Genomic DNA, 26,699 nt, shown 5'->3' on the forward strand with positions numbered 1-26,699 from the left:
AAGTACTTATTATACGTAAGTATATTAACAATAAATTAAACTATAAATGCTTTAAAAGAATAAAACGAAAAACAAATGTGTATTATTAGTAATAATAATAATAATAATACATAATAAGATTATACTAACAAATAGGAATGTAACTTATAGATTTAAGTAAACAAAGTAAAAAAACACACACTTAAAGACTAAACTAAGTAAATTCGTAATTTTAATTAAACAAATAGAAACAATAGAAATAGTTTGTTTATAGTATGTAAAATTTTTTATATAGTTTATTAATTGATTTAATCATTTAGTTCATTCAATCATTTAATCATTGTTTCTTTTATTACGAAAACGTCGTATAAAACTGTTGAGCAAACGATTACTTAAACGTGTTGAAAGTTGTGTAGTAAACGATAAAGCCGTTGGAGTTGTAGAAGGAAGTTTGCTAAGATTTTTGTACAGATAATTGATGTCGAAGTATTTTCAAACGACTGCAAAATTAAAAGTTTAAATTAAAATATTTACACAACCAAACACTCACACCGAAATGATTTATTTATTTATTTAAAAAAAAACTAACTAAATTATATTATTATAGTACTCGAACAGTAACAGAAACAACAACAAGCTGCAACAAAACAATTATGTAAGTGAAAATAAAAAGTCCAGCCATTCAAAATAAAACAAAAGCATAATAAAAAAAAATGATTAATATTTTAATGTTTTTTGTTGGTTTTTACAAAATAATTATATTTTTTATTGGGTTTTCTTTATTTTTAAAGTATTATTATTATTCTTATTATGGTTGTTGTAGACATATTTTTAAATAAAGAAATTATAATAAAATTAAAATTATTACATTTAAAATTAAACTCAAATACAAATGAAGAGTACACAAATTAAATCGAGAATGATAGCGTTTTTTAATTGACTTGAATAATTTTTTTCTTGTTTTTTCTTTTTTGGAAAACTAAAAGCATAAAATAATAAATTAGGAAAAATATAAAATTAAAATAAAATGTACAAAAATAATAAAACTTAAAAATAATACAAAATAAAATTAAAATTAACAAAACAAAAATTATATATTTTTTTTTCATAATACTTAAATTTGAATTAATATTAATTGAAATGTATAAGTATAATTTTCATATTTGATACTTTTAAGTATGGAATTATTAGTTGCAACATTGGTATGAAATTATTTCTTGTTTTTTTATTCCTTTTAAAGAACAAATTATGCCATAAATATAAAATTATTAAAAAAAATAGTTAAGAGATAGAGAAGTGAATAGAAATGTTTTTTTATGTTTTTTAAACTAGAAAGATTTGAAATATGTTTGAAAAAGTGTTATAGATGTAAAGATTAGTTTAAAGTAAGACAGTAGAGTATGAAAAACTAAATTGTTATTAAAGAAATAAATCTTTATACTAAACTTTACCGAATATACAAATCATTTTTATAACTGATCCAAACAAACCTAATATTGTCTAGAGTCGAGACTATAGAATTGTCTGTAGATGATAATTCATAGTTCTGTCTAAAGACGAGGCTATAAGTTTTCTATAATCTTGTCTATAGTCGAGAATTTTTGCTGCAATTGTAAAGTTTATTTGTTTTTCTGAAATTTCTCAAAAATATTTCAAATCTCTTCTTAGTTCATTGCCAAAGCTAAATATTTTCCTATAGTTGGTTATGTTTCGTTATTTAATTAATACAAAACAGTTGCCAGAAATGTAAAGGGGGTAGAATAATAAAGGATATGTAGTAATTTATACACTAATTAATTATAAGTATTGTATTTTTTTTTTTTTTGTAATTTTTTATTATTTTTAAAATTTTTATTGATTTTTTTCAAGATTTTTTTCTTTTTTTATATTGGCTCTCTTTTAAGAGTTTTGGCAATTGCTTAAGAATAAATTTTTATATATAAAAATAAAATACAAATAAAAAATATCTTATTTTTTCTCATTTAAGTTACACTTTAGTGCCTAAATTATACTTCTTCTTTCCTTAGATAAAAAAAAAACATAAAAGCTACTTTATAAAATGTTTATAAAAAAATATGTTTAAAAATTAATAATGTTTCTGTTTTTAACATCTTTCAGTTGATTATATTGTTGATAAATTAGAGCAATAATTTAAAGAGATAAAAGTTATTTTTTAGGTTTTCTTTTTTAAAGTACATACTTTTCTTTTCTTCTTTTTTTTAGTAAATGTTATAATGATAAGTTTAAGTTATTTAGCAAAAATAAAAAGGTTTTTGGTTTAATAAACACAAAGGAAATAATAATAATAATAAGATAATTAACAGATAAACAAAATTAAAAAATTAATAGCGTTATTATTAAATTATTTATTATGTGAGCGAGGGAGAGAAAAAACAAAAATTATTAGTTTAAATTAAAAACAAAAGAAGCAACTTAAAATGAAAAACAACTCTGTTACAGATTAATATAAATATAAACAGCAGAAATTAGAGATTATAAATTTAAATTAAAAAAATTAATAAAACTAAAGTTAAATTTTTAAGAAAATTAAAAAATAATAATAAAACATTATAAATCACTGTTTTAATGATGAATTCGCTGGCAGCGTAGCTGATCTTTGTACATTAACTGCATATGGCTTGTAATTGGAACGTGTTGATTGGCTGTTTTTTTTTTTTTTATTTTAATTTTATATGATTTTGTAGTTGTTTTATTTTGCAAATTTGTTTTCGTATTCGTTTTATTTAATATGTTTGTTTTTGTTTTTAAGGATCAGCAATGGATGTAGTAGTATGATGGAGGTTACGAGCATTGATATTTTTTAAGAGAGACACACACACACACAAAGAAAAAGATACAGGAAAAAAAAGATGTTTGTTTTAATAAGACATTAAATTACCAATTTCATGTTTTTGTTTAGTAAATGTTTTTGTTCGTTTTTAAATCATTATTAGACACACATAAAGCATGATAATAAAAAGAGAATAATATTTAGTTTATTAAATAATTGTAAATATGAAAAATTATAAAATGAAATAGAAAAAAACTACTCCAGTTTAAATAAATTTGCAACAAGGCATTCTAAAGAATTATTGCAAATTGCCTAATTACATTTGACTACAGAAGTAATAAAGAGGTATCGAAAAGGGTCATCCCTTCTATGACAGGCCTGTGTTAAAACCACTGCTTCTAATGACTTTTTTAAGTAGTAATTTCCACTTCTTTCTGGATTTAAGTTATGGTTTTGCTGAGTACTTGGATAACATTTTATACAGAGAACTGTTGAAAAGTCCCATATCAAACTCAAGTAAATAATATCACTGGACTTTTCTGCGACATTTCAGACAATACATTTTAAAATATGTTTAAATTTTAATTCAATCTTCAATACAAGGAGTGAACAAAGAATTGCATTTAAAATTACTTTAATTTCTATTTTGAAATTTTAAGCAAATCATTTCACAATAAATTAAAAATAAATTTTAATAGCATTATTAATAATCATATTAAACATGAAGTAGTTTCTCTCTCTTATTAGAATTAACTAAGCTACCAGTAATGAAATTAAAATGATATAAACCACTTTAAAAAGAACCCAAATACGTATAAATTTGTATTAGTATTTAAAAAAAGTCTCACCTTGGTGATATTTTACTACCATCGGTATTATTGCTATTATTATTAGATGAGGAATTCGCCTTATATCCACATTTTTGGATACGTTTAGAGAGACGTGATACCCATAAATTCTGTTCATCGGTATTGGAAGCTAACAAAAGCATTTCTCTCGCACTGTGAGGATCATGATGCAGTTTGCAAGGGGCTAAGGGATCATTATTGTCAACATGTTCCTTGTGGATTTTGTTGCGGCATCTAAAAAAAACATATTATGAATTTAATAAATTATTAATTAAAAAAAAAAAACAAAAAACTTACCTTTTACACTCATAGGCCGCTGGTGGTTTAAACATATGCCACAAGGGTTTAGGACACACTTCACAAGCAGTGGGCATATGATATGTAATATGCACAAATTCATGGCCTACAATTAATTATCATTTAATAGGTTAATACTTCTTTACACTTCAACAGCAACAAACCTTTGTGTATTATGGATCCTGGTCGTTCTTCGGCATTACCACCTCTAAGCACACTTATATCCAATTGTTGTTGTTCATCGGGTCGGCGGGCTTCTCCTTCACCGGCGTATAACAATTGGAAAATTCGTGGTATCTCTCTGGCATCGGCTCTTATAACATCACCCTGAGTTACTGATCTTACATGAAACACTTTGCTGAAGTTATCAAAAGAAAAAAAACCAAGTCATTTAAACTAATATTAAAACATTCAACAAACAACAATCTTACCTTAAATCTAATATTAGCACAGGATCAATGGTATTCTGTTTGTCAATTTCAGAATTATAGAATATAATTTTACGTGATGATACCACCACAAATTGACGTTTCCATCCATGACGTCTTATATTCTGTTTATTGGGCACACTTAACCAGCCCTCGAATACCGAATCCTGTGTAAGTGAAAGTAAGGATGAATTCTATACAATTTTAAATACACACACACACGCAAATACATAAAAAGGACACGTTAGTAGAGCAATAGTAGTAGTAGTGATATTGCAGTGTATGTAACAGTAGTTTCACATGATTAATTAGTTTTTTATTTTATTTTTAAATGAAGATGAAATTTTTTTTTGTTTTGTTTAGATGAGCATGAAGTTGATGGGCCAAAAGGTAAATTGTAAAAATATAGAAATAGAGAAAAAGTTAGAAACAATATTAGATGGTTTTTGTATGATATATTAAACAAACAAAAAATAAATAAATGAATATTTTGTCTTAAGATGAAACGTATACACACTTGATTGTCTTCGGGATCGTTATCGGCTGATGATAGTGATGCAGTTTCATTGAGCTTAGATTGCAGTTGCTCAATCTCTGTGGCCTTGCAGTCAATTTCCATTTGTAGTTTTTGTTTAATCTGAAAAAGTGTAATGAAATATGTAAATATTAAAAATGAAGTTGTATTTGAATTGGAAACTCACGTGACTGTCTTCAATGACTTGACTTTGTAAGTCTTGGTGTTTAAGTAGCAATTGATTGTATTTCTCACGTTCTTGCTGCATTTCTTGTTGTAAACGACGCATTTCTTTTTCTTTCTTACGCAATTCGGCGGATGAACGTGTTTTGCCTTTTTGTTCTAAAATAGAGAGGAGATTATTGAATAGAAGTTTTCGTAGAAAAATTTTAACTGCATAATTTTATAAAATATTGGTAACCTGATGATCCACTTACTTTGCAAATCTGTATCTCTACGATTCATAACTTCGGCCAATTTATTAACAGCCACCTGTTTCAAAAGCATTTCATTCTTCCATTTCTCTTTGAGTTTAACAATTTCCTCTTCCTTCGTTGTCTTCACCTGTGCCATTTCTTCTTGCAATTTCTTATTCTGTTGCATCAAATCATCATATTCGGAATTCTTTTGATTAATTTTCTTAATAAAATCGGCTTCAGCATCTTTAGCTGCTGCCAAAAGAGAATCTTTGGCGGATATTTCATTGCGATGTTTGGTCATAAAGTCTTTAAGTTCCAATTCCTTAATGGTCTTCTCCTTTTCCAAATCCGCTACAGTTTCTTCGGCAATAGAACGAGCCAATGCTTCGGAGTCGGCACGAGCCACAGCTACTTGTACTTGATGTTTAAGTGAGACACGTTCCTCTTTAAGATCTTGTATTTCGCGAGATTTTTCCTCAATTTCTTCACGGTGTTCATTAGCTTGTGCTTTATAAAGGCGGGAGAAAATTTGTTCGGCATCTAGTTGATCTTGAAGTTCTTTCTTTTGTAGGATCTCCTTGTTGAGAGCAATCTTTATTTGGGACATGTCTTCCTCATGTTTACGTTTATTTTCTCTAAGAGAAGCCAATTCCTTTTGTAATTGATTTTCTCGGGATTTTAGATGGGCCACTTCTGAACTCTTTAGGCTTAAATCGGAGAGTAATGAATTCTTTTTCGTATGTTCTTGATCCAGTTGTGATTGCAATACCGTAACTTTTTCAGCCTCTTGTCGGCACTCACCCTCCAACTTTTGCAAACGTTGTTGTATTTGTCTGTAGTCTACAGAGAGCATACTTAATTGTCTTTCCTTTTCCTGAGAATTTTGATCGGCTTTAATGCGCGCCGACTTCTCCTCATTAAGTTTGGTTTGTAAAGCTTTAACTTCTTGTAGGTTGGCTTCTTCGCGACTTAACATACGTGATTTTTCTGTTTCCTGGTGTGCTTTAACTTCTTGCTGGTACCGACCCTGGGCTGCTTTCAATTCAAAATCTAAACTAGCATTGGATTTTTCTAAATCGGAAATTTTCTCTGTTAATACTCGATTGTCTTCGTAAGCTTGTTGTTCTCTTGTTACGGCTCTCTCTAAATCATTCGAAATGGTTTGTAATTTATTCTCCGTTTCTTTCTGCAGTTCTTTTAATTGAGAACGTGAATTTTTCTCCTGTGCCAATTGAGCTTGAAGTTCGGCTACTTCTTGCTGCAAAGTTTCCTTTTGATTTTGCAAGCTTGTCAGCATTACTTGGTTTTGAGCTATTTTAGCTTCGAGCTCTTGTTTGGCCAAACCCCATTCCGCTGTTTGTTTCTTTAGTTTTTGAGAATTTTCGGTTTCATTTTTGAAATTCTCCTCCATTTCTTTTAATTGCTTTTCAAGCGTAACTATTTTTTCGTTATGATGTTGATTATTGTTCATTTCACGTGTTCGGATTTTCTGTTCGTTGTCAAGATTTTTCTGCGTTTCGGCCAAAAGAATTTCAGTTTTCTTGCGTAACTCAATCTCCTGTTCAAACTTCTGCAAAGCAATTTTATAGTTGTGTTGCGTTATAGCCAAATCCTTTTCATATTCGGAAGACATAGCTTGTAATTCGGCTTCACGTTTTGTAATAATTTCCAATTGTTGTCTCAAGGCTTTGTCTTGTTTCTCCAATGTTTCGGAATGATTACGTTCTCTCTCGAGTAATGCTTCCAAACGTTTTATTTCATTCGAATTAGAAGGTCTATGTCTATGGTTGTGATTGGCAATATTTGTACTGTTTTCCTTAGCCTCAGCGTCGACGGTGTCATTGTTCGACAACAACTGATAATCTCCCGTGTAGGTGAAACCTATAAATGGCAAGTGATTACCATCAAAATTCTTGGGTATGGGAAATACTTCTTCTGGAGTCTCATCTCTTTCGATGTCTTCGAAATTTCTGGTATCATCATCAGATGAAAGCTCTGGTACTACAGGAGGAACACTTTCTCTAATATTATCAAAACTCCAAGTGTCATTCTGAAAAAATGGATGCTGCTTAATCTCATCTATGCCATGACGACCCAACCTTTGAGTGCGATCTGTGAGAAAGGCTCGTATAAGACTTTTAGCATTTTCACTAATTTCTACTTCGGCCGGAAAACTTAAAGAATTTTTATGATCCATAATTTTGCCATATGTGCCCACCAAAGAATCAGCATAGAAGGGAGTATCACCCACTAGCATTTCGTAAAGGAAAATGCCCACAGACCACCAATCACATTCACGGCCATATTCATTATCCACACCCTGGGATTGCAAGACTTCAGGACTTATATAATCGGGTGTACCTACAGCATTACTGGATACCACCAAACCATTAGAGCCCATACGCATACAAGTACCAAAATCAGCCAACTTTAAATGACCATAACGATCCAGTAACATATTATCGGGCTTTACATCACGATGCACAAAACCCATATTGTGTATGGTATCCAACGCCAAAACCACTTCCATTGTATAGAATATGGCCCATTTTTCGGGTATTTCATACATTGACATCAATGATACTATATCACCACCGGGCATGTAATCCATAACCATATACAGATACTTGTTATCCTGAAAAGCGAAATGTAATTGAACAATCCATTCAGAGTTGGCATGTGCCATTATATGACGTTCTTCCCAGAAAAATGCCGAATCCGGTCGTTTCATCATTTCAAATTTTGAAAGTCTTTTCATAGCATACACTTGACGGGAGGATTTATGCCTAACCAATTGTACTTCACCAAAAGCACCGGCACCTATGATTTTAATAAAATCAAAATCTTCCACATTCATGCGCAGTTGGCAGATTTGTTGTGCGAGTGGCTTGTCTGCAAAAGAAATAAATTTAGAATTCAATTTTATAATCGTCTTTAATTTTGAAATTCCAATATTGAAATTTTTATTTTCTTTTATAAATTACAAAATATTACAATTTAATTTTTTTCCAAACACTGTTTATTTACATTTTAATATGATAATGTTTTCATTTAATTTTATTGCTCTTTAACGTAAACAATTAATTTATAAAGATAACAAACACAACGAAACATTCGATATTAAATTCAATTTACTTACATTTTGATGCATATTGTTCTATATTTTTGAGGCGTTTCAATGATTCATGATCACAGTCGGAAACCAACGCGGTCACTGTGTCTAGCAGGCAGTCTACATTGCAAATACTAAATGGATTACGCATCTCCTGCTCTAGCACATGAGTCCTAAAATAAAAACAAAATAAAAATATATAATAATAATTAAATGAACAAATAAATAAACAAAACATAAATGAAAGCGTAAATAAATAAAATTAAATGATAATTTAATTATTATCTAATTCAATGATCAAAGAGTGTTACAATAATGAGAAGTTTAGTTATAAAATTTTAATTAAATTTCCCTTGAATAAAATAATTTCGTAAAATACAAGAAAGTTTCTTGAATATCATGAAATAATTTGCTACGAAAATTTTTCTCCACATGGCTCTCCATTTAAGTGTTTTTTTTACAAAAATCTTACCTTTTCCAAATTACAAATTAAATTTTATTAAAAAAAAAATGGTCATATTACAAATGAAATATTCTTAAATATTATGATTTTTTTTCGTAAAATTAGACATGGATTATTTATAGTGTAGAGATTTTAATGTTATACTATTCGTACACTATATTTCTCTAATTTCTTGACTTAGACTACTTTGCTTATAATTGTTTGAGTATGTATAGTCAACCAATGGAATTTTATCAGCTTGTAAGAAAACAAATCCAAAGAAGTAGAAAATAAAAAGAGAAGAATAAATAAAAAATCGATAAATGAAGAATTCATGTCATAAAAATTAATTTATTAAAAAAAAAATTAAATAAATATGTTTGATTACTAATTCATCAGCAGTACGGGAAAATGTTGTAGTACGAAAAAAAACGTGCTAAAAACCAAAAACAAAACTATTTAAGCATATACAAGCCCACATTTTATATTACAGGGAGGTGTCACAGAAAAAAAAGGGAGCTAAAGGCAAAATGACGTAATGTAATATTAGAACTATTTATAATATTTATATGAAATATGAGAAAATATAATTCTTAAGAATTTATAAAAGAAATGATTTAACATTTAATAGTATTAATAGCACTGCCAAATTTCTCTTAAAATTCCCCTTTTATATTTTAATTAAAACTGAATTAATATTTTATCTAGAAAAAAGCAATTTATACGTCATTAAAAAAAAACTGTTGTCAAAAAGTCTACGCATTATAAAATTCATGTTAATTGTTTTTATTTATTTATTTGAACAATGGTGAGTAAATGGTTAAATAAAAAATAAATGATACATAAGAATGAATTTTTTTAATTAAATTCCTTTAAAATTGTTTTTAATATTAAAAACATTATAATTTAATTGATAATTTGTTTATCTTTCAATGAGTAAATAAAAAATTTAGTTTTTTCCAGACGGTATTTAAACAGAAAAGTGGAATAGTAGTAAAAATTGGATAATAGTCAAAATAATAGAAATCTATCAATCCTAAATAGAATATAAGAAGTCAGTCAGTATGGTAGCTTGTACAAAGTAGTCGATCGAGTCAGTTTTTGGTAACGTATCAGTTACCCCAGCAGTTTCTCAGCTATTTACTTTAACAGTTATTTATTAAGTTCTTCTAATTGATACCTAAAAGATGCATGAAGGGAATCAACATTTAGTTATTTTTTGTTTTTTTTAGTTGAAAATGTTTAAAAAATTTTGATTTTTTAACTTCGAAATACTTTGTATTATTTATCTTATTAAATAAAAGCTACTGATATATGTTTGTCAACATATGACAAACACAAGTAAGATTTTATAGTCGGGCAATGCCGATCATATGATTCTACACCAGTGATTATGTTAAAAATGTTGATTTTTTTAATAAAAAAGCATTTAATGTAATTTTTACCTTAATTCAGAAATATTTTAACAATTTGTTGGAAAGAGATTTTCTAAAAGAGGGGTTATATGGGGTCAGGGGCCAAATTTCATCAAATTATCTTGAAAATTGCGACCTGTAGCGTGCGAACAAGGTTTACATGGAAACACAGATGGACGGACAGACGGTCATAGCTAAATCGACTCAGAAAATGATTTTGAGCAGATTGGTATACTTTATGGTGGCTATAGGACCAATATTTTTGAGTGTTACAAACAAAGAATAGTAAGAAGTTGGACTATGACATTGTTTTACAACAATAACATTTCCTTCTCTTCACAGACGAGTTCTGTGTAAATTCAACACACTTGTGAGAACTCAATTCTCTCACAATACTTCAAAACTTTTTCGCGAAAATACCGGGATAATAGGGCTTGAACGACGTTTTTTCACAAACACATAACTATTTTTTAATTTTTTACACAATTTTATCGCATTTAACAATCCGAAATATTTTTATTTTTCACAAACTAAAAAAATATTTTTTTAATTTTTTTGACAATTAATTTTTGAGTGTTGAAATTAAAATTGACAAAACAAAGTTGCATATTTTGGTATTGAAAATGAAAAAATTATTTAAAATAAACTTATTTTTTTGCAAAAAAAGAGATTTTAAGTCCGAAAAATATATTCATTAAATGTTTACTGATTAGATGTGGGCAAAATAAATTAAAAAATCTGCGAATGTAGAAATTTAAATGTTATTTATTTTTCCTAAAATTTGTATGTACGATTTTATGCAAGTATGTATGTTTGGAAAGTGTGGTGAAAGTGGTTGGAGCTCCAATACTAATACAAAAATTCTACCAATACATACTTAGAGTTAGGTACCGAATGACAACTCCTTTACGTACCAACTGACAAGCCCCAATTTCTTTATATTCTTTGGTTACAAACATCAGCACAAACGCATAATACACTCCCCACTATAGTGGTGTAGGGTATAAAAAATAATCAAATAAGATTGACTTAATATTAAAAAATGTTGTTTGTATTTACTTATAAAAAAATTTGTTTTTTTTTTTTTTTATTTCTTTTTTTAAACCAATTCCAATTTTATATTTGCAAAAATTTTGTTTTCCGCTTAATTTTTTGTACTTCTCTATATTTATTTTGTATAAACAGCTGTTTTCAATTTTTGTTTATATTTTTACAAAAAGCTAAATTTGTTTGTTTCACAGACATCTTAGGAATTTAAAAAAACTGGACTTAGATAAATATGTAAATAGCAAATTGAAGCCTATTCAGGCTTCGAGGACTAATTCCAACTAAGTTACAAATTTGGTATTTGTTTCTTTAAAATCTTACTAAAAATAAACAAAATTAGTTTTTTTATACAACAATCATACTGAAATAAAAAAACTCTGACTAATACGCGAACAAAGCTAAAACATATTTCCACTATATGTATATTAAAACGGTTTAGAATGACACCAAATGTATATTTATTTTATAAATTATTTGAATAAATTAGAAAACAGTATGATGATGAATCATAATAAACGTTAAGTTGATGAAACAATATTTATTTAATTCGTTTGCACCTTCTTTTCTTATTAAATTTGTTTACATAAATATATATTTGTTTTAATGTTTTTTTACTATTTAAAATAAATTGAATAGATAAAAAAGTTAAGGAACGTTTAATAAAAAAAATGCAAATAATAAATATTTCAACGATAGCAAGCAAATTTTCCTTACTTTTTTTGGGAAAATTTATGATTTGTTTATTAATAATAAAAACATTTTCTTTGTTGTTGTTTATAAAACATTGGTAAAGAGACTCTTTATTCTTTTATAAACTTAAAGAAAATCAATGGCAAATTAAAATTATTTTATAAAAAAAAAAGAAATACACAAACAAAAGCCTTGACTTTAAACAAAAACGAACAGTAATAAAATGCATATTATAGTGTGATCATTATAAATGATGAATGATCGGTATTGTAGTGACGTATGAATACAATGTACTCAACAAATAAACATTTTGCTAATTTGAAGGATTTTCTAGAGAACGAACTAGTTACCTTTTCCATTACATAGTTATGTATATAATTTTTACTTACAAGCTCCACAAAAACTCGGTAATAACTTGTACTTAACGAACAAGAATCCCAGTTTCGTGTTTTGTGTGAGCAATGTTGTGCGTAAAACAAAACAACTCTTTAACTCCCTATTTGTAAGTACTTATTTAAGTAGGTATTTGTATATGCGAGCGTCCCGCATTAAGTCAAATATACACAATTTATCTAAAGTTGTATTTATTTATTAAAATAAAACTTATTAAAAGCTTTATAATAATAGTAATTTTTATTTAAAAAATACATATCAAAACAACCAAAGATATTTGGTTTATTTATAAGTTTTAATTGCGGTTTTTGAGCAATTATTTTCATCCACAATATTGGAACATCTGCTATTATGTTCTTGATTGCTTTGTGGGATTTTAAGAATAAAAAATGAGACCAACGAAATAAATTATTTAAAAAAGATAAGCAAATGGCAAAAGATTGTTCTTATAATAACAAAAATATGGAACCTAACGATGTTTCCAAGAAGTCGTCATTATGAGAACTTCTACGAGGTACCACTGGGAGAGCTGACTAGAAGACTCACTACCGCCCCTTTGTGTTTCTTACACGCAATTTTTGTACATGGTACCCGATCTATCTAATAACTGACTATTGCTTTCCCGTTTCCTTAAGTTCCGAGATGCAAAAACATCACATCCGTTTACAACCATACAAATGGAATGGCCTCTTTTGAGTCGGCAACAGCACCTAGAGACGTATTCGGTAGACCAAAACATAAATCAATCAAATAAGCCGAAGACTTGTTCTTACTCACAGAGAATACACTGTGGTAAATCTGGTATGAAGAGAGTAAACCCTGAACATACCTGGAAAAGGAAGGAAAATCCAATGGTATCACTTGTATAAGATACCTTTCATTAACCACCATTCAACCCAGCACACTTCTCATTCATTAGACACACTCATAGAGAACAACATCTTGTACACTCACTCTAGGTATACGGGTGGGTAAGTTCTGTATACACTTAACACTAACTCATTTCCAACGCTTAGTCCCACAATCACTGCTCTGTGGGGTATATATTAACTTCGGCAACATCACCGAACTTATCCCTAATTATAGACCGTTCATCAGCCTTTTAATCGACATTCTCTTCCCGAAAATTTGGCGTTAAACCACAACTACCACGTGTACCCGAAGGGACCTCTCCAATAACCATGACAAAGTCCGAAACTCTGCCCTCCGTGTTACCAGTTTATGTGGTTCTCCGGTTCGACCACATGTCAAATTATTCCAAAGGAAAGTCGAGGATACTTTTGATCATCACCAGTTTATAGTACCGGCAGACTAGAGGTACTGGTAGCATCTTTTTTCTCCGGGATGGCAATAACAACAAAATGGGGTCTTTCATCAAGTTCACATGCATCCTGGGGTCCTGTGATTACAGCAATCACATTGCTAAGTTTAGAACGAATTAGTTTTAGAAGATTTGTCGTTTGTTTCCCTTTCAATCTTGGCTATATGTATATGCAACATCTTGTTTTAGGATGACTGACATTCCAGGTGGTTAAACTTGCTATACACATTATAGGATATTGACTGCAGTTTGACTGTCGGTAAATATTCGAATCTGTTGAGTACTCTGCGATGTCATAGCCAGTTTAATGTTTTTCTTTCAGCCTGTAATATGGCGCATTCACTCTGAATCCTGAAGATGAATTTAATCACAAATTTATCTCTCTCTTACTTTATATTTGTAGAGATGTTTTACCAGATTTTTAAAATGAAGTTTCTCTGTCTGGATTGGAGTTAAAATTTCTAATTTCAAAATCAATTTAACATAAAAATTCAGTTATTATGAATATGAATTAAATATTTACTTTTTAAATAGTTAACAACAAAACTGAAAAGTAATTAATGAATTCACTAAAAGACTTAACTATTGCAAAAGCTCAAATATAGTTGGTCACGTCTTTTGTATAATACGATTAAAAATCGTTGTTGTTTTAAATTTAATGTCTTGCAAAAATATATGTATATATAAACTTAACAGAAAGAAATCACTTCCGTCCGCATGAGTTTTATAACATTTAAAAAAGTAAATTTAAATATTTCAAACAAAAAAAGAGAGAAATCTTAAAAAAAAGTTAGCAACATATTAAATAGAATATAAAATTTTTAAAATATAATGTATTTTAATTTTACTTAGAATACACCCTCCTCTTTTGACATTTAAACGTCATAATAATAATTTGTGTATTGCTTTTGTCACACTTTATTTCCAAACGAACGTACCAACATTTTCAAAAAAAAAAAAAAAACAAAAATCAAATTGTAAAAATAAGCACATACGGTTTTAAACAAATAGATTTACTATACATAGATACTTTCATATGATGATGATAATGATGTATGAGGGTATGTAGATATACATATATTTCTGTATTAAATTAAATAAATATGTTGTTAAGGAGTGAGTATTTTGGCGACAACAATAATAAAAAAATTGTTGTTTAACGAAAATGTTAAATTTAGTGTAGAATTTGTTTTTGGCAAATAAATTTGTTTCTTATTAAATTGTCATGCGACGACCAGTGTTGACCATAATGAAAATAGAAATATTTTGTTTATGACATTTTTGGGAATATTAAATTTCTGAAATACAACGTATTATTTTTAAATTTATAAAAAATGATGTGTGCCATTTTGTTAGAAACTAGACATTATAGATTTTGACTTTGGGCGACATTTGTCTATACAATTACAATTTAAAATATTTTACACCATTTCCAAAATAAATACAGTAACAAAATAAATCGATTTATGGAAAAACATTACAACAAATTCGAATTTTCGTAAACAAACTTTAAGAATTTACATGATCTGGAGATTATTTAAACAGCATTTAAAAATGTTTAAAAAATTTTCTTTAAAAAATTCGAGTTCCAATTTCTGTCTCCATTAAAGACATGAGAAAGTTCTAAAATTGTTTTCGCTCATGCATAGTGCTTAAAGCAGACACGTTCATACTAAAAGAAATTGGCCAAATATAATCAAATGAATCTAGGAAATATTTAATCTTTTGAAAACATCATTGACCTTAATTATTGTAACTACATATTTATATTTGTAAAATTAATTGTTTAAAGTTTCATTTCGTATTGTTTTTTCCCAACACAAATTATCGTAGGTTTGTTTTGTTGAAATAATTTAAACGTGTATTTTTCTTATCTATTCGGAATTCTAATTTCAGCTTGTGTAAACGTTGTAGACTGTGTGACTTCTTTTTTAAAAATATTTTAATCATTTGAAAAATGTAAATAATTTTAAAGACAATATAACTTAATGTATGCGTTTGTAGGTTTATATTACACATTTATTTATTTTATTTATATTTCCATTTTATTCGCATGGTTATACATATGGTATGTGTAAGTTTTATAAACAAAAAATAATAATAAACAATAAAAGTAATAAATTTTTTATAGAAAATAAGTTAAGTTGAACGAGATCTTCTAGACATAATACAGAAATAATAACAAAAATCCCTAAACCTCAAAACTTTAGTCTATTGTTGTCAACAAAATCCCCTCTGAATTATATCCTTAGCGATTAATCTCTAAAGCTCTAAACGCTAAGTAATATTTAATTAAATTTAACACCTTTAATTAACACCTCATTAAGTGAGACAAACATTCAGTTGGAATTATAAAAACATATTTCTGTTTCAATTGTTTTATTAATGTGACATAAATTACGAGCAAAATGCGTTAAGAATCAAAATTGTTAATTTGCAATTAAGCAGTTTTCTAATAAATAAAAACAATTGAAAAAAAAAAAAACTAAAATAAAAACAAAGATGGCATGATTGAAAAGTTTACAATTTTTGTTAATTAAAATTTTCAAATTGTACGCAATAATTGCAAACACTCAAACAAACACACACGAAATGGCAAGTTGACAATCAGGCACTTTTCAAATAATTAACAATTAAGTAATTTCGTGATCTCGGGAATACATAATAATTAAACAACAAATACAGAAAAACATTAAATATAATATAAATTAACAACAACAACAACAAAAATAAAAATAAAATAAGTAGTTAAAATAAATAAAACTACAAAAACTAATGAGCCGCCATACAATAATTTAACTGGAAAAAAAGGCAATTTCAAAAAAACTACAAAAAAATACAAAATAAATTTTTAAAATACCAATGAGTACGACATAGAACGCATTTTAATTAAATATTACAAAAATTAAATTGTATGTATTTAATTGAAACGAAACGATAATGAAACGTTTTAAAAACAACAACAACACTCAGCAGAACAAGAAACGGGTGAACAATTTGATTTTTATTAATTAAAAAGTGTGACTAAATCAACAGCCAACCAAGTAATTAAAAATATTCTACGAGTTTTTTTTATGTAAATAATAAAAAAAACAAAACAATTTTCTTTAACACGAAAAAACAATTAAACATATTTGGGATCGACAGAACTGAAACATGTGAGGCGTTTACATATTTTCAAACGATTGAAAAGTTTAAATCTCCTTTTAGTAATTTATAGTATTTTTTGTTTGAATTGAGGTGATATGAATGAAAGTATATTTGTAATGAAAATAGTTATCATTTAAAAATTAGTTTAGTCCATCATAAGGTTGATTGTGATTCCCTTTGTAGAATGTGAAGATGCAATGAGAGAGAAACAAAACACTAAAAGAAAACAAAAAGAAAAGAAAGAGAGGAAAAATGAAGTTTTAACCGAATTGTTTTCCTAGGAAAGAAGGATCAAGAAACCTAATTAATCACAATATTCAGCAATAAAAAATATTTAGAAAACTTACTATCAGTTTAGGCTTATTAAGCCTTTCAAGGTCATAATTTATATTTAGAATAATTTGAGTAAGTTGAATGCGGGAAATATTTTCTGAATTTCAGATTTCCTTATAAGGTCCAAGTTATAAAATGTCGAATATGAATACGTATATGACTTTGGACTATAGGTTCTAACACTTGTATCAAAATTTCAATTCTAAATATAATAAATTGCTGAATTTCATCTAAATAAAAATCTAAAATTAAATTCATCTAAAATAAAAAAAATTTAGGTTAGATCATAAATTTATAGAATTTTTTTAAATTTAAATTAACAGTCCGAATTGTAAAACTTATTAAATGTCATTTTAATTTTAAATTAAAAATATTATGAATTATTTAATACGAAATATTTCAATGGATAAACTTTTAATATTTAGTTTTATGGCATGTTTTTTGCATATCAATTTTACATTTTATTAGTATTATAAAAAAACTAAAATATTCAATTACCGCAAATAATGATCACTTGAAGGCAGCATAATTTAGCAACAATTACAATAATATGTTTGAAATTATTTTTTGTAATTTTTAAAAACAAACAATATTTAAAAATTTCACTTAATCATTCATTTATTGATAATTTTAATAGGAATATTTTAGGTTTGTAACGCATTTTTGTCAAATTTTAATAATTTTTTTTTGTATTTCCATCTTTAACTATTTGCTTGACTTAACAACAGCATGTCTTTGAACTCTAAAGCACGAGTTTAAAAATGACCACAAAATCGTGTCGGTTTAAAAAGACAAATAAATAAAAACAGAAATAAACTAATACGCAAATACAACCGTTAAAAATTAAAATTTATTTGTTGATTTTTTTTCAGAGGGCCATAAAAGAAAATTAGAAAATACACGAATCGGAATTAAGAAGGAACACACACAACACACACGTTCTTGTTCTTTTTACGTACGCGTTTTGTTTAAATGAAATCTATCACTGTGACTAAGAGTCATCAGCGAGCAGTTCAATTCTAAACACAAAAATTGCTGCTAAAATAAAAAGAGTTGTAGAACGTTTTCGTTTATTTTTCACATTCTTAATATTTGTTTCGATTTCTATTGCTGATTCCAAATCTGCTTTTGTTGCTTCCAATTCTAAGTTGACGTAGTTCATCGTATTAAAGTTTGATTTTTACTGTTGCTTACGAAGTGATCGTGTGTATTTTGTATCATTGCGGTTTATATTTCATGGAAAAAGAGAGCTTTACTTCACTGACCCAACAAACAAACTATCATGGAGCATGAATGAATGATTGAATTGTATGAATGGTTGGGTTAGCTGGCAGGCCGACTGTATATATTGTCCGTTAAACTATATACATCGTTGAATGTGTGTAGAGTTTATTATATTGTGGGTAAGCAAGTAAATGAATCAATGAATGAGTGACAATGGCGTTAATTTTTGCTATATCTATTTAAACAAAAATAATCAAACAACCATACGCTCTTACGATTCGCATTCACACTTCAATTTATCAACCATCCACCAGCAACCACATTAAGCCCCAAACTCTGTCCGCCACAAGTTATTGGTTAAACTGTAATGATGTAATATCTATCATTAATAATAGAGAGATTGTTGTTATTTCTTTTTAATTTGTTTGTTCAGAATCTGTTGTTTTGTACTGCGTGTGATTGAGTGTTTTTCAGTATTCTAAAGATGTCGACGACGATTGACTCTTTTAAATTGCTGACGATAGTGAAAAATTAATGTTTAGACAAAAATACATTTTTATACAATATGTATAAAACAAAAAGCACCACCAGCAATAACAGTGTACAAAATCTAATGGTTTTTCATAAAACACTCACACACATACATACTTAGATGATATCCAAACATCAATATTATTAATGAGCTTCACAAGTTTAATGACAGTTTAAAACGACTCTATAAATACTCTACTCAATAATTTGGCAGAATTTTTATTTTAAAATATTTACAGATATGATATGTTGGGATATCTAAAAACTTTTGGAAGGAATTCTACTTCAGTAATTTTGTTTAAGCTATTTTTTTTTTTTTTTTTTTGACTATTTATTAAATTCTCTTCGTGACGAACCGATTCACAATTGGACTAAGATTGTTAACTCAGTAGCACCTGTATCAACTGGAAGTATTTTCCAAATTGAAGAACTTCCATCAACAACGGAACTGTTACAACAACATAGACCAGACCATAATTCCGATTATATACTACTAGTCAATAGTCCAGACTGTAGATTAAACTCTAGTTCACAAGACAAGAAAATAGTCCATAAACAAGACTATAGACAAAATTATATGCTAGTCTAGACAATAATATAGAATATAGACTATATTCCTGGCTCTCGTCTAGACTACAATCCAGCCTTATAGACTAATAAATAAAATTCATATCGAAAAATGTTTATTAATGCTAAATACGCAAAAAAATGTTTCCTAAAGATAATCTCTGTCTAATCATCTGCCATAGTCTCATATCTATAAAAATAGTTTTACTAACCAACTAACAAATCGTAAATTCGTGTTTGAAAAACAAAAATTAATAGTTTTGCTTTAAAAATTAAACAAAAAAAAAAACTATCAACATTTTAATGAAAAAATGGCAAATATTTAACAAAAAGGCAAAGTCAGTGTCATTTTAAAATGAAATGATGCTAGATAGAGAGGCTGTCTGATGGACGGACTTTAGACAAAGACAACAAAAATATATTAAAAATAAAAATAACAACAACAATATGTGCTGAAGCCGGCCGTTAGATAAATAAATGTTAAATAGACAGACCAGACTGAACGACCGACCGACCGTCCGTCTAACAAACGACAAAAGCAGAACAATAATTATAGTTTGTATTTCTAAACACAAATGGATGGTTGAATAGTTGACTGCTTGGCTAGCTGGCTGGATGAAAAAAAACACCAAAATGTAATGGTGATTGATACAATATGTATTAGAAATAATAATAACAGCAACAAAAACACAAAACACAGAATCTATAGACTTTTTAAAGAGACTACAAATATAGAAATGTATTTGTTCCCTCGCTTGTCATTATTAAAAGCAGCTCAACACTTAAAATTGTTTTTAAATGCGTTTTTTTTTTTGTCCATTTTGTATATATGCATGTATATTTATTTGGTTCTATTATTTTAATAAATTATTTCGGTTGTTGTTATTTTGAAAATTTTTAACACATAAATACAATCTTAATGTTTTTTTTTGCAAACTTTTGCCATTAGAAAAAAATTTGTTAACAAAAACACCTTTTAACAAATTTAGATGCTACTTTAAGATTTTATATATTATTTAATTTGATATTTTTTTTATTTTGTAAAAATAAAAATCAATCATAGTTGTGATATATTCGTTAGGCTTATAATTAATTGTTGTTACGCACATTTTGTTGTTCATTTGTGATACATATTATACGAAAGATATTGTTGTAATTTATTATTAAAACATTGTTATTGTTGTTTTTTTAATTGAAATTCTAACACCCAAATGTTCAACACCTTGTTTAGTTTTAGTTTGCTGCAGCAAACAAAAAATAATCTATGTAATATTTGATGTTTTTTAACACGAAATATTAAATAAATTTTTTAAAAATCACTTGGTTTGGTATGAGCCTGTATTGCATTACGGTCAAATCGTATCGTATCGATGTTTAGAATTGTGTTTCTGTGTGTGAGCTGTGTCATTTAATATGGCAAATATAATTTTTCACTTTTAAGACAAGTTTATTAAGAAAATTGACTTGAATAGTGTAAACGTTTCAACGCAAAAAAGCAAATTATTAAAACAATATAAAATTAGATGCAAAGTTTTGTATTTAATATTTAAATTATTAGTATTGAAGATAATATTAAGGTAATTAAAGAATATTTCATTGATTTTAATGAAATTTATTAATAATTTAAATTGGTACTTTATTTAGGAATAAATATGGAACTACTTTTAGAATGTATTTCTAAAATAAAACGAACAAAGCAGCAAATAATTTCCAAGGTAAGGTCTCATCATAATAAATATTAGAGTTCGTACTAATGCACAAAATAAAGTCAATTTTATTCAGGATTGGATGGTAATGATAATTGCTCAAAATTGGAATTATGAAATTAACTTATTGGTAAATATTCCGTTAAAAGGGAAAATTTTGCAAAAATGGGTATTTTGCAAATGTTTTCGAAACCAAATTTTCAATCGAAAAATAAACATTTTTCACAAAAAATGGACCGATTTTTAAGATTTATATAACAGAAAAGATTCTCACACCTATGTGTGATAGATTTGTCCAATATTTGATCTTTAGGACACGATATTTTTTATTTAAAATGATACATACTTATAAATACCCAATAATGGTAATTAAAAATGTATTTATCCAGTATTTACCCATAATTTAGCCAACAACCTGGAAAATGGCGGTTAGAATCCCATCTAAACTTATAATGTAATATAATATGTTGCGTTATTGTTTAGTATCCAAATAGTTAGGTTTTGATAAAGCTATACAACAGCAATTAGATTCTTTCTGGATGATGATATTAAAGGTTTGCAATTCTATATAGTAAATTTTCTCAATAAATAAATTTCAAAATATCGTTATGATCTTGATATATTAACATTTGATATGATAGTACAATTCAATATAAATTTTTTAAAAATCTTAATCGTTTTCTGCCATTATTTCAGGATATCATATGGTTGGAATAGCTTGTTTATATTAAAATACTTGCAATATGTAAATAGAAATTATAACAACTTACCTTCGCCTTCGATCCTCATCTAAGTTCGCCATATTTTATATAGAAATTTTGTAAAATTCGATGTGAAATTCCAATAAGAATAAGCGCAGCGTTTCTATTACTTCTTAATGTAAATGTACAAAATTTTGGAAGAAAGTTTGTTATTATTTTCCGTAACTTAAAGAATCTCTTGTAGGGTTTCTTTTGTTGATATTATAACTACAATTTTAGCCAAAATAAATGTACAAATAAAAAGCTGTTGACAGCTTTTCAAATGAAATGGACAACATTAAAAAGTAGTGATGTTTGTTTAACTAATAAGAAACACAGTCACAAGACGCTGATGTTGATACTGATTCCCTCTTCCTTATTTCCTTTAAAGCTTGAATTGTTAGGTTATTATTGTTGTTGTTGTTGGTGTTGTTGCTGATATTGTAAGTAATGTCAATGTTGTTTGGCACTATTAGAAAATAATGACAATATTGTTGTTGCTGTATTGCGGTTGGTTTTTTCTTACTGTTGCTGCTGCTGATGCTGCGGTTTATATTGTAGGAGTTTAGACGATTTGTAAAGACAACAATAGCAACAATAACCAAACAACAGCAAAAAAAACTATCAATGCCAATTAATGTTTTTTCCGTTTTAAAAGGCTATCAATTCAATGATGAGGCTTTTGCTGTTGGTGATGACGATGATGATGAGGACAAAAGGTTTTTTCTTCTGTCTATCTTTGCTTATTGTATTCAATGATTCTTCCTTATTTCTTTTAGGTTTGTTTCAAATTTTGTCTCCAACTTTTGTTTTGGCCAAGAAACTTTAAAACTTTTCTAAGGTTTTTCGTTTTGTTACAGCAACAATTGTTTTGATCGTGACTTTTTTCTGGGTACAGTTTTTGTTGTTATTATTGGCCAATGTTTGCTCTATTGCCAAATTTTATTACAGTTTTGTGTTGCCTTTTTCTACAAATAACAAATAACAAAAACTACTATATGAACGAGAGGGTCTGATTAGTCTCCTTCTATTGCTTAATTTTTTATTTTATTTGAGTATTTTTGTGTTTGTTTATTAGTATTTTTCTCTAACGCTGTTGTTGTTGCCTTTTAATTTTATTTTTGCTTATTATGTTTTTTAAGTACTTTTTATCTATTTCGATTTGAAATTTATTTATTTTTTTAGGTTTTGTGTGTATGTTGTTTGTTTAAATTGTTTTTATTAAATAAATATGTTTAGTAATTGAAAACAAAGTTTCATTTTTTGTTGTTTTCTTCTTTCGTTTTATTTCTTCTTCGTTTTATTGTCTTTTATTTTGTGTGTTATTCTTTTACTGTTTGTTTACCGTATCGTTATTTGGTTTGGGGTTTCCAGGTGAGTGCTGGTTGCTCGAATGGACGATGTCTTTCAAAACATATTGTTGGTTTTAGTTTTTACTTGATAATTTTGTATGTCCGCTCGTCTGTACGACGATTTATCTTTCTTTATATTGATATCAGTAACAGTAATTCAAAGCATAAACATAAGCATTTCAATGTGGCTTTTCACACTGACGGAGTTGTGCCAACAAGTCCCTTTTTATTGTTGCTGAACAGTTTCGTTTAGAAATATTATCAGCTGAAGAATAATGTGTATTCCGTTTAAAAGCGAATGAGAATTATCCAAAAATTCTGCAAAAAATAATAACAATTTATATACTTATTCAATTATATGCTAGAGTGGTTATTTTTATTTATTATTTGTAAGGTCATTTATAATGATTTTAAGGAAAATTATTTAAGAAATGTAGGTCCTATGACCAATTATGGGCCGACCGGGAAAGTTGTTAACAATGAATCAATTTTTTGATTTGAGGGACGATACATGAAATTTTGAATCGATCTATAATTGATGAGTCCTTTTATGTGCACTCGAATCAATTATGAACAGATCTTTTAGAATATTGTAGAGTAATTTATTTATTACAAACATTTTTATGTTCCATTTAAGGACCAGTCACAATTAAATATTAATTATAAAACTTGTTTACGTAGAATTTAAAAATATATTTTTGGAATGTATATAAATAACTTTCAGAGAATACACTATTTTAAATTCAACTAAAAAATTTCCAGAAAAATAGATTTGCAGAAGTATTATATTATTTAAATTACAGATTATAATAAACGTAAACTTCCTCTGTGCCAAAACATATTCAAATATGTATACACATACATAAATAGCTAATATTTAAAAAGATTTAATTTAACTTATTAAATATGAAGTAGAAATCTTAAAAAAAAACTTATGATTTATTTGTCTAAAAATGTTTGCATGGATGTCTTTCTGTCTGTAAGTTTGTGTGTGTCGTGTTCGAGTATATTTACCTGCAGTCAGCAAAATATTTTTGCGAATTTAAAGCACAAAAAGAAAACAACAAAAAATGTCTTTCACAACACTTTAATACTTTTTTTTAATAAATTAGAATTTTTAAAATATATATTTTTCTTTTTGTTTAATTTTTTGTGTGTTTTATATTTTTGTATGAATGCACCTGGAGGTTAACAACAGTAGCGGTTGGTTGGTTGATTATTGGTAGTAGGGAGTGAGAGAGTGAGTGAATGGTGTTGGTGGTGGTGGCAGGCGCCGCTGTTGCTGCTTTATTATGATTATTTTTTATTTTTCTTCTGTTTTTTCGCCAGCAACAAAGTGCGGCCTAAAGAAGCAACAACTTGTCTTTTTTTATTATAGAAAAACCACAAAAACAACAACATACACTACTTAACCAAAATAATAAAAAAGAACTTTGGGAATGAACAAAAATAAATTTTAAAATGACTGACTGTTGAACACTTTTTGTTTTGTTGTATTTATTTTACTTTTTATATTATTAATTTTTTTCTTCTTCATTACACATTCCTCTTACACTCCAAAGTCCGTAACATTTTGTAACATTCTTTTTTATACTTCGCACACTTTATATATATATTTAATAGCTAAATTCTATTTTATCACAATTTAATACATTTTTTTAGAAAAAATTATTTTTTATACAAATTTCTTTGTGAACTAGCTTAGCTTTAACTTTTGTTCAACCTTCTTTTTTTATTTCTCCACCGTAGAAAAAAATTAAGACAAAAAAATTGTGTGATCTTGTTGCTGATGTGCAATATTTTAATTTATGTTTTCTTTATTTTTGCACTTGTAAAAATTTGTTTTAAATGTTTTATTTACATGTTTCGGCATTAAATTTCATTTATTTGTTGTTTAGATTTAAGAATTTTAAAGATTTATTATGAATTTTTATAAAAATTTTAGTGAAAAATCACAACGAAATGAATGAAATTCGCGTTGAACGTCGCTGACAGAGTCCTGCGCCGATAAACATTAAGGTCGTTGGCGGCTGACACCAAAGGTTTCGTCGGCTGACTACAAAACTTATGGCGGCGGCTTAAAATCGCCTGTAAGCCAGCTAAGTTTTCAGCTGTACGTGAGCCCGAATATTTAAAGAAAAAATGAAGAAAGAATTTGTTTAAATAATGGGATTTTGAAAATTATCATATATGTATAATAAAATAAAACTTTATATTATGAATACCGAAAAACGATCTATCTTTTCCATTTGAGAATTTCACTTGAAATACAGAAAAGCCCAATAGAAAATTGGATTTTTCATTTGAAATTCAAAAAAAAGCCCAATCGAATGAAAATTTTTCACTTGAAGTTCAGAGAAGGCCAATTGAAATTGAGATTTATCAAATAAAATTCAATTAGAAATATTTTTTTTCGTTTGAAATTTTGAAACAAGCTATAGAAAATGAGATTTACAGTGGACGTCCACTAGTACGAATTATATAGTGTCAGGCCCTTTCGTAATACCGAAAAATTCGTATTATTGAACAACACATTTTGTATGTTTAAATTCAAATAATACGCATAAAATATTGGATTTTATTTATTATTGTTTTATTTTTCATGAAAAATTACATAACGGAACAAAATATAATAAATGTGTATTATTTTAAATAAATTTCTTGTACATAAACAGGCATAAAAGGGACATATTTACGTATATGAATTGTTAATTTTGAAAGTATCGTGAGTCCAATGGTTGAAATGAGATATATGTAGAAGGTTTTAAATTTTAATGTTTTTAAAAAGATGTGTGCCAAAGACAATTTGCAATTTACATATGTGTTCTAAAATGTATTAAAATGTTCAGATTACATAAAACTTTTATTACAAACTTGAATGGAATATACCACAATTCTCTAATTTATAATTTTCTCTTAAAAATTTGAATAGTTATCCTTAAACCCATTGTTTGGAATGTGGAGTCACACTACTTTCAAAATTAACAGTTCATACATACATATGTATATAAATATCATTTTACTTATTAAAAAATCCATCATTTAACATCGATGTTTATTACATTGTAAAATGATTCTTATGGCTTTTTCAATAACAGCGCTTTTGAGGCTTCAATATTGTTCTCAGCAGAGTTATTGTCGGGAACTAATAAAATACTTTCCTCATTGGCGTTATCATCCAAATTAATTTCTTCTCTTGGGTCATCAAAATTCTAATAAAATAAATTAATAACACTAAATAATTGTTGATTTGTAAATATACATGCAGTAAATTGTATGTATAGGATTTTTAAAAATACAAAACACTTGTAATAAATACAAAAAAACTTCAAAATTACTGAGCTTAAGGTGAATGATACCGAAATAATAAAATAAAAACATAATAAAAACTTCATTCATA

General features: G+C 27.4%; 1 protein-coding gene across 6 annotated transcripts; it reads right to left on the reverse strand.

Annotated features, from left to right (window-relative positions):
- Positions 1-132: 132 nt before the first annotated feature.
- Positions 133-25,313, reverse strand: LOC119599966 (rho-associated protein kinase 1). 6 transcript variants are annotated; one of them, XM_037949934.1, is made up of 11 exons: positions 25,023-25,313; positions 21,978-22,915; positions 8,416-8,561; positions 5,295-8,168; positions 5,045-5,199; positions 4,861-4,980; positions 4,347-4,537; positions 4,080-4,273; positions 3,916-4,021; positions 3,619-3,852; positions 1,129-2,642 (listed from the first exon to the last, which is right to left on the reverse strand). In XM_037949934.1, exons 2-11 carry the CDS (start codon positions 22,007-22,009, stop codon positions 2,555-2,557), a joined length of 4,140 nt encoding a protein of 1,379 aa, XP_037805862.1. In that variant the 5' UTR covers positions 22,010-22,915; positions 25,023-25,313; the 3' UTR covers positions 1,129-2,554. The 6 variants fall into 6 exon arrangements, with proteins under 6 accessions (XP_037805864.1, XP_037805862.1, XP_037805859.1 ...); XM_037949931.1 differs by having other exon boundaries at positions 21,978-23,099; XM_037949933.1 differs by having other exon boundaries at positions 24,806-25,313.
- Between the last annotated feature and the right edge of the window lie 1,386 nt (positions 25,314-26,699).

Source organism: Lucilia sericata, unplaced genomic scaffold (assembly GCF_015586225.1).
Source record: "Lucilia sericata isolate MDLA Ls3-8-SP2 unplaced genomic scaffold, ASM1558622v1 Contig000097F_arrow, whole genome shotgun sequence".
NCBI classification, from domain to species: domain Eukaryota; kingdom Metazoa; phylum Arthropoda; class Insecta; order Diptera; family Calliphoridae; genus Lucilia; species Lucilia sericata.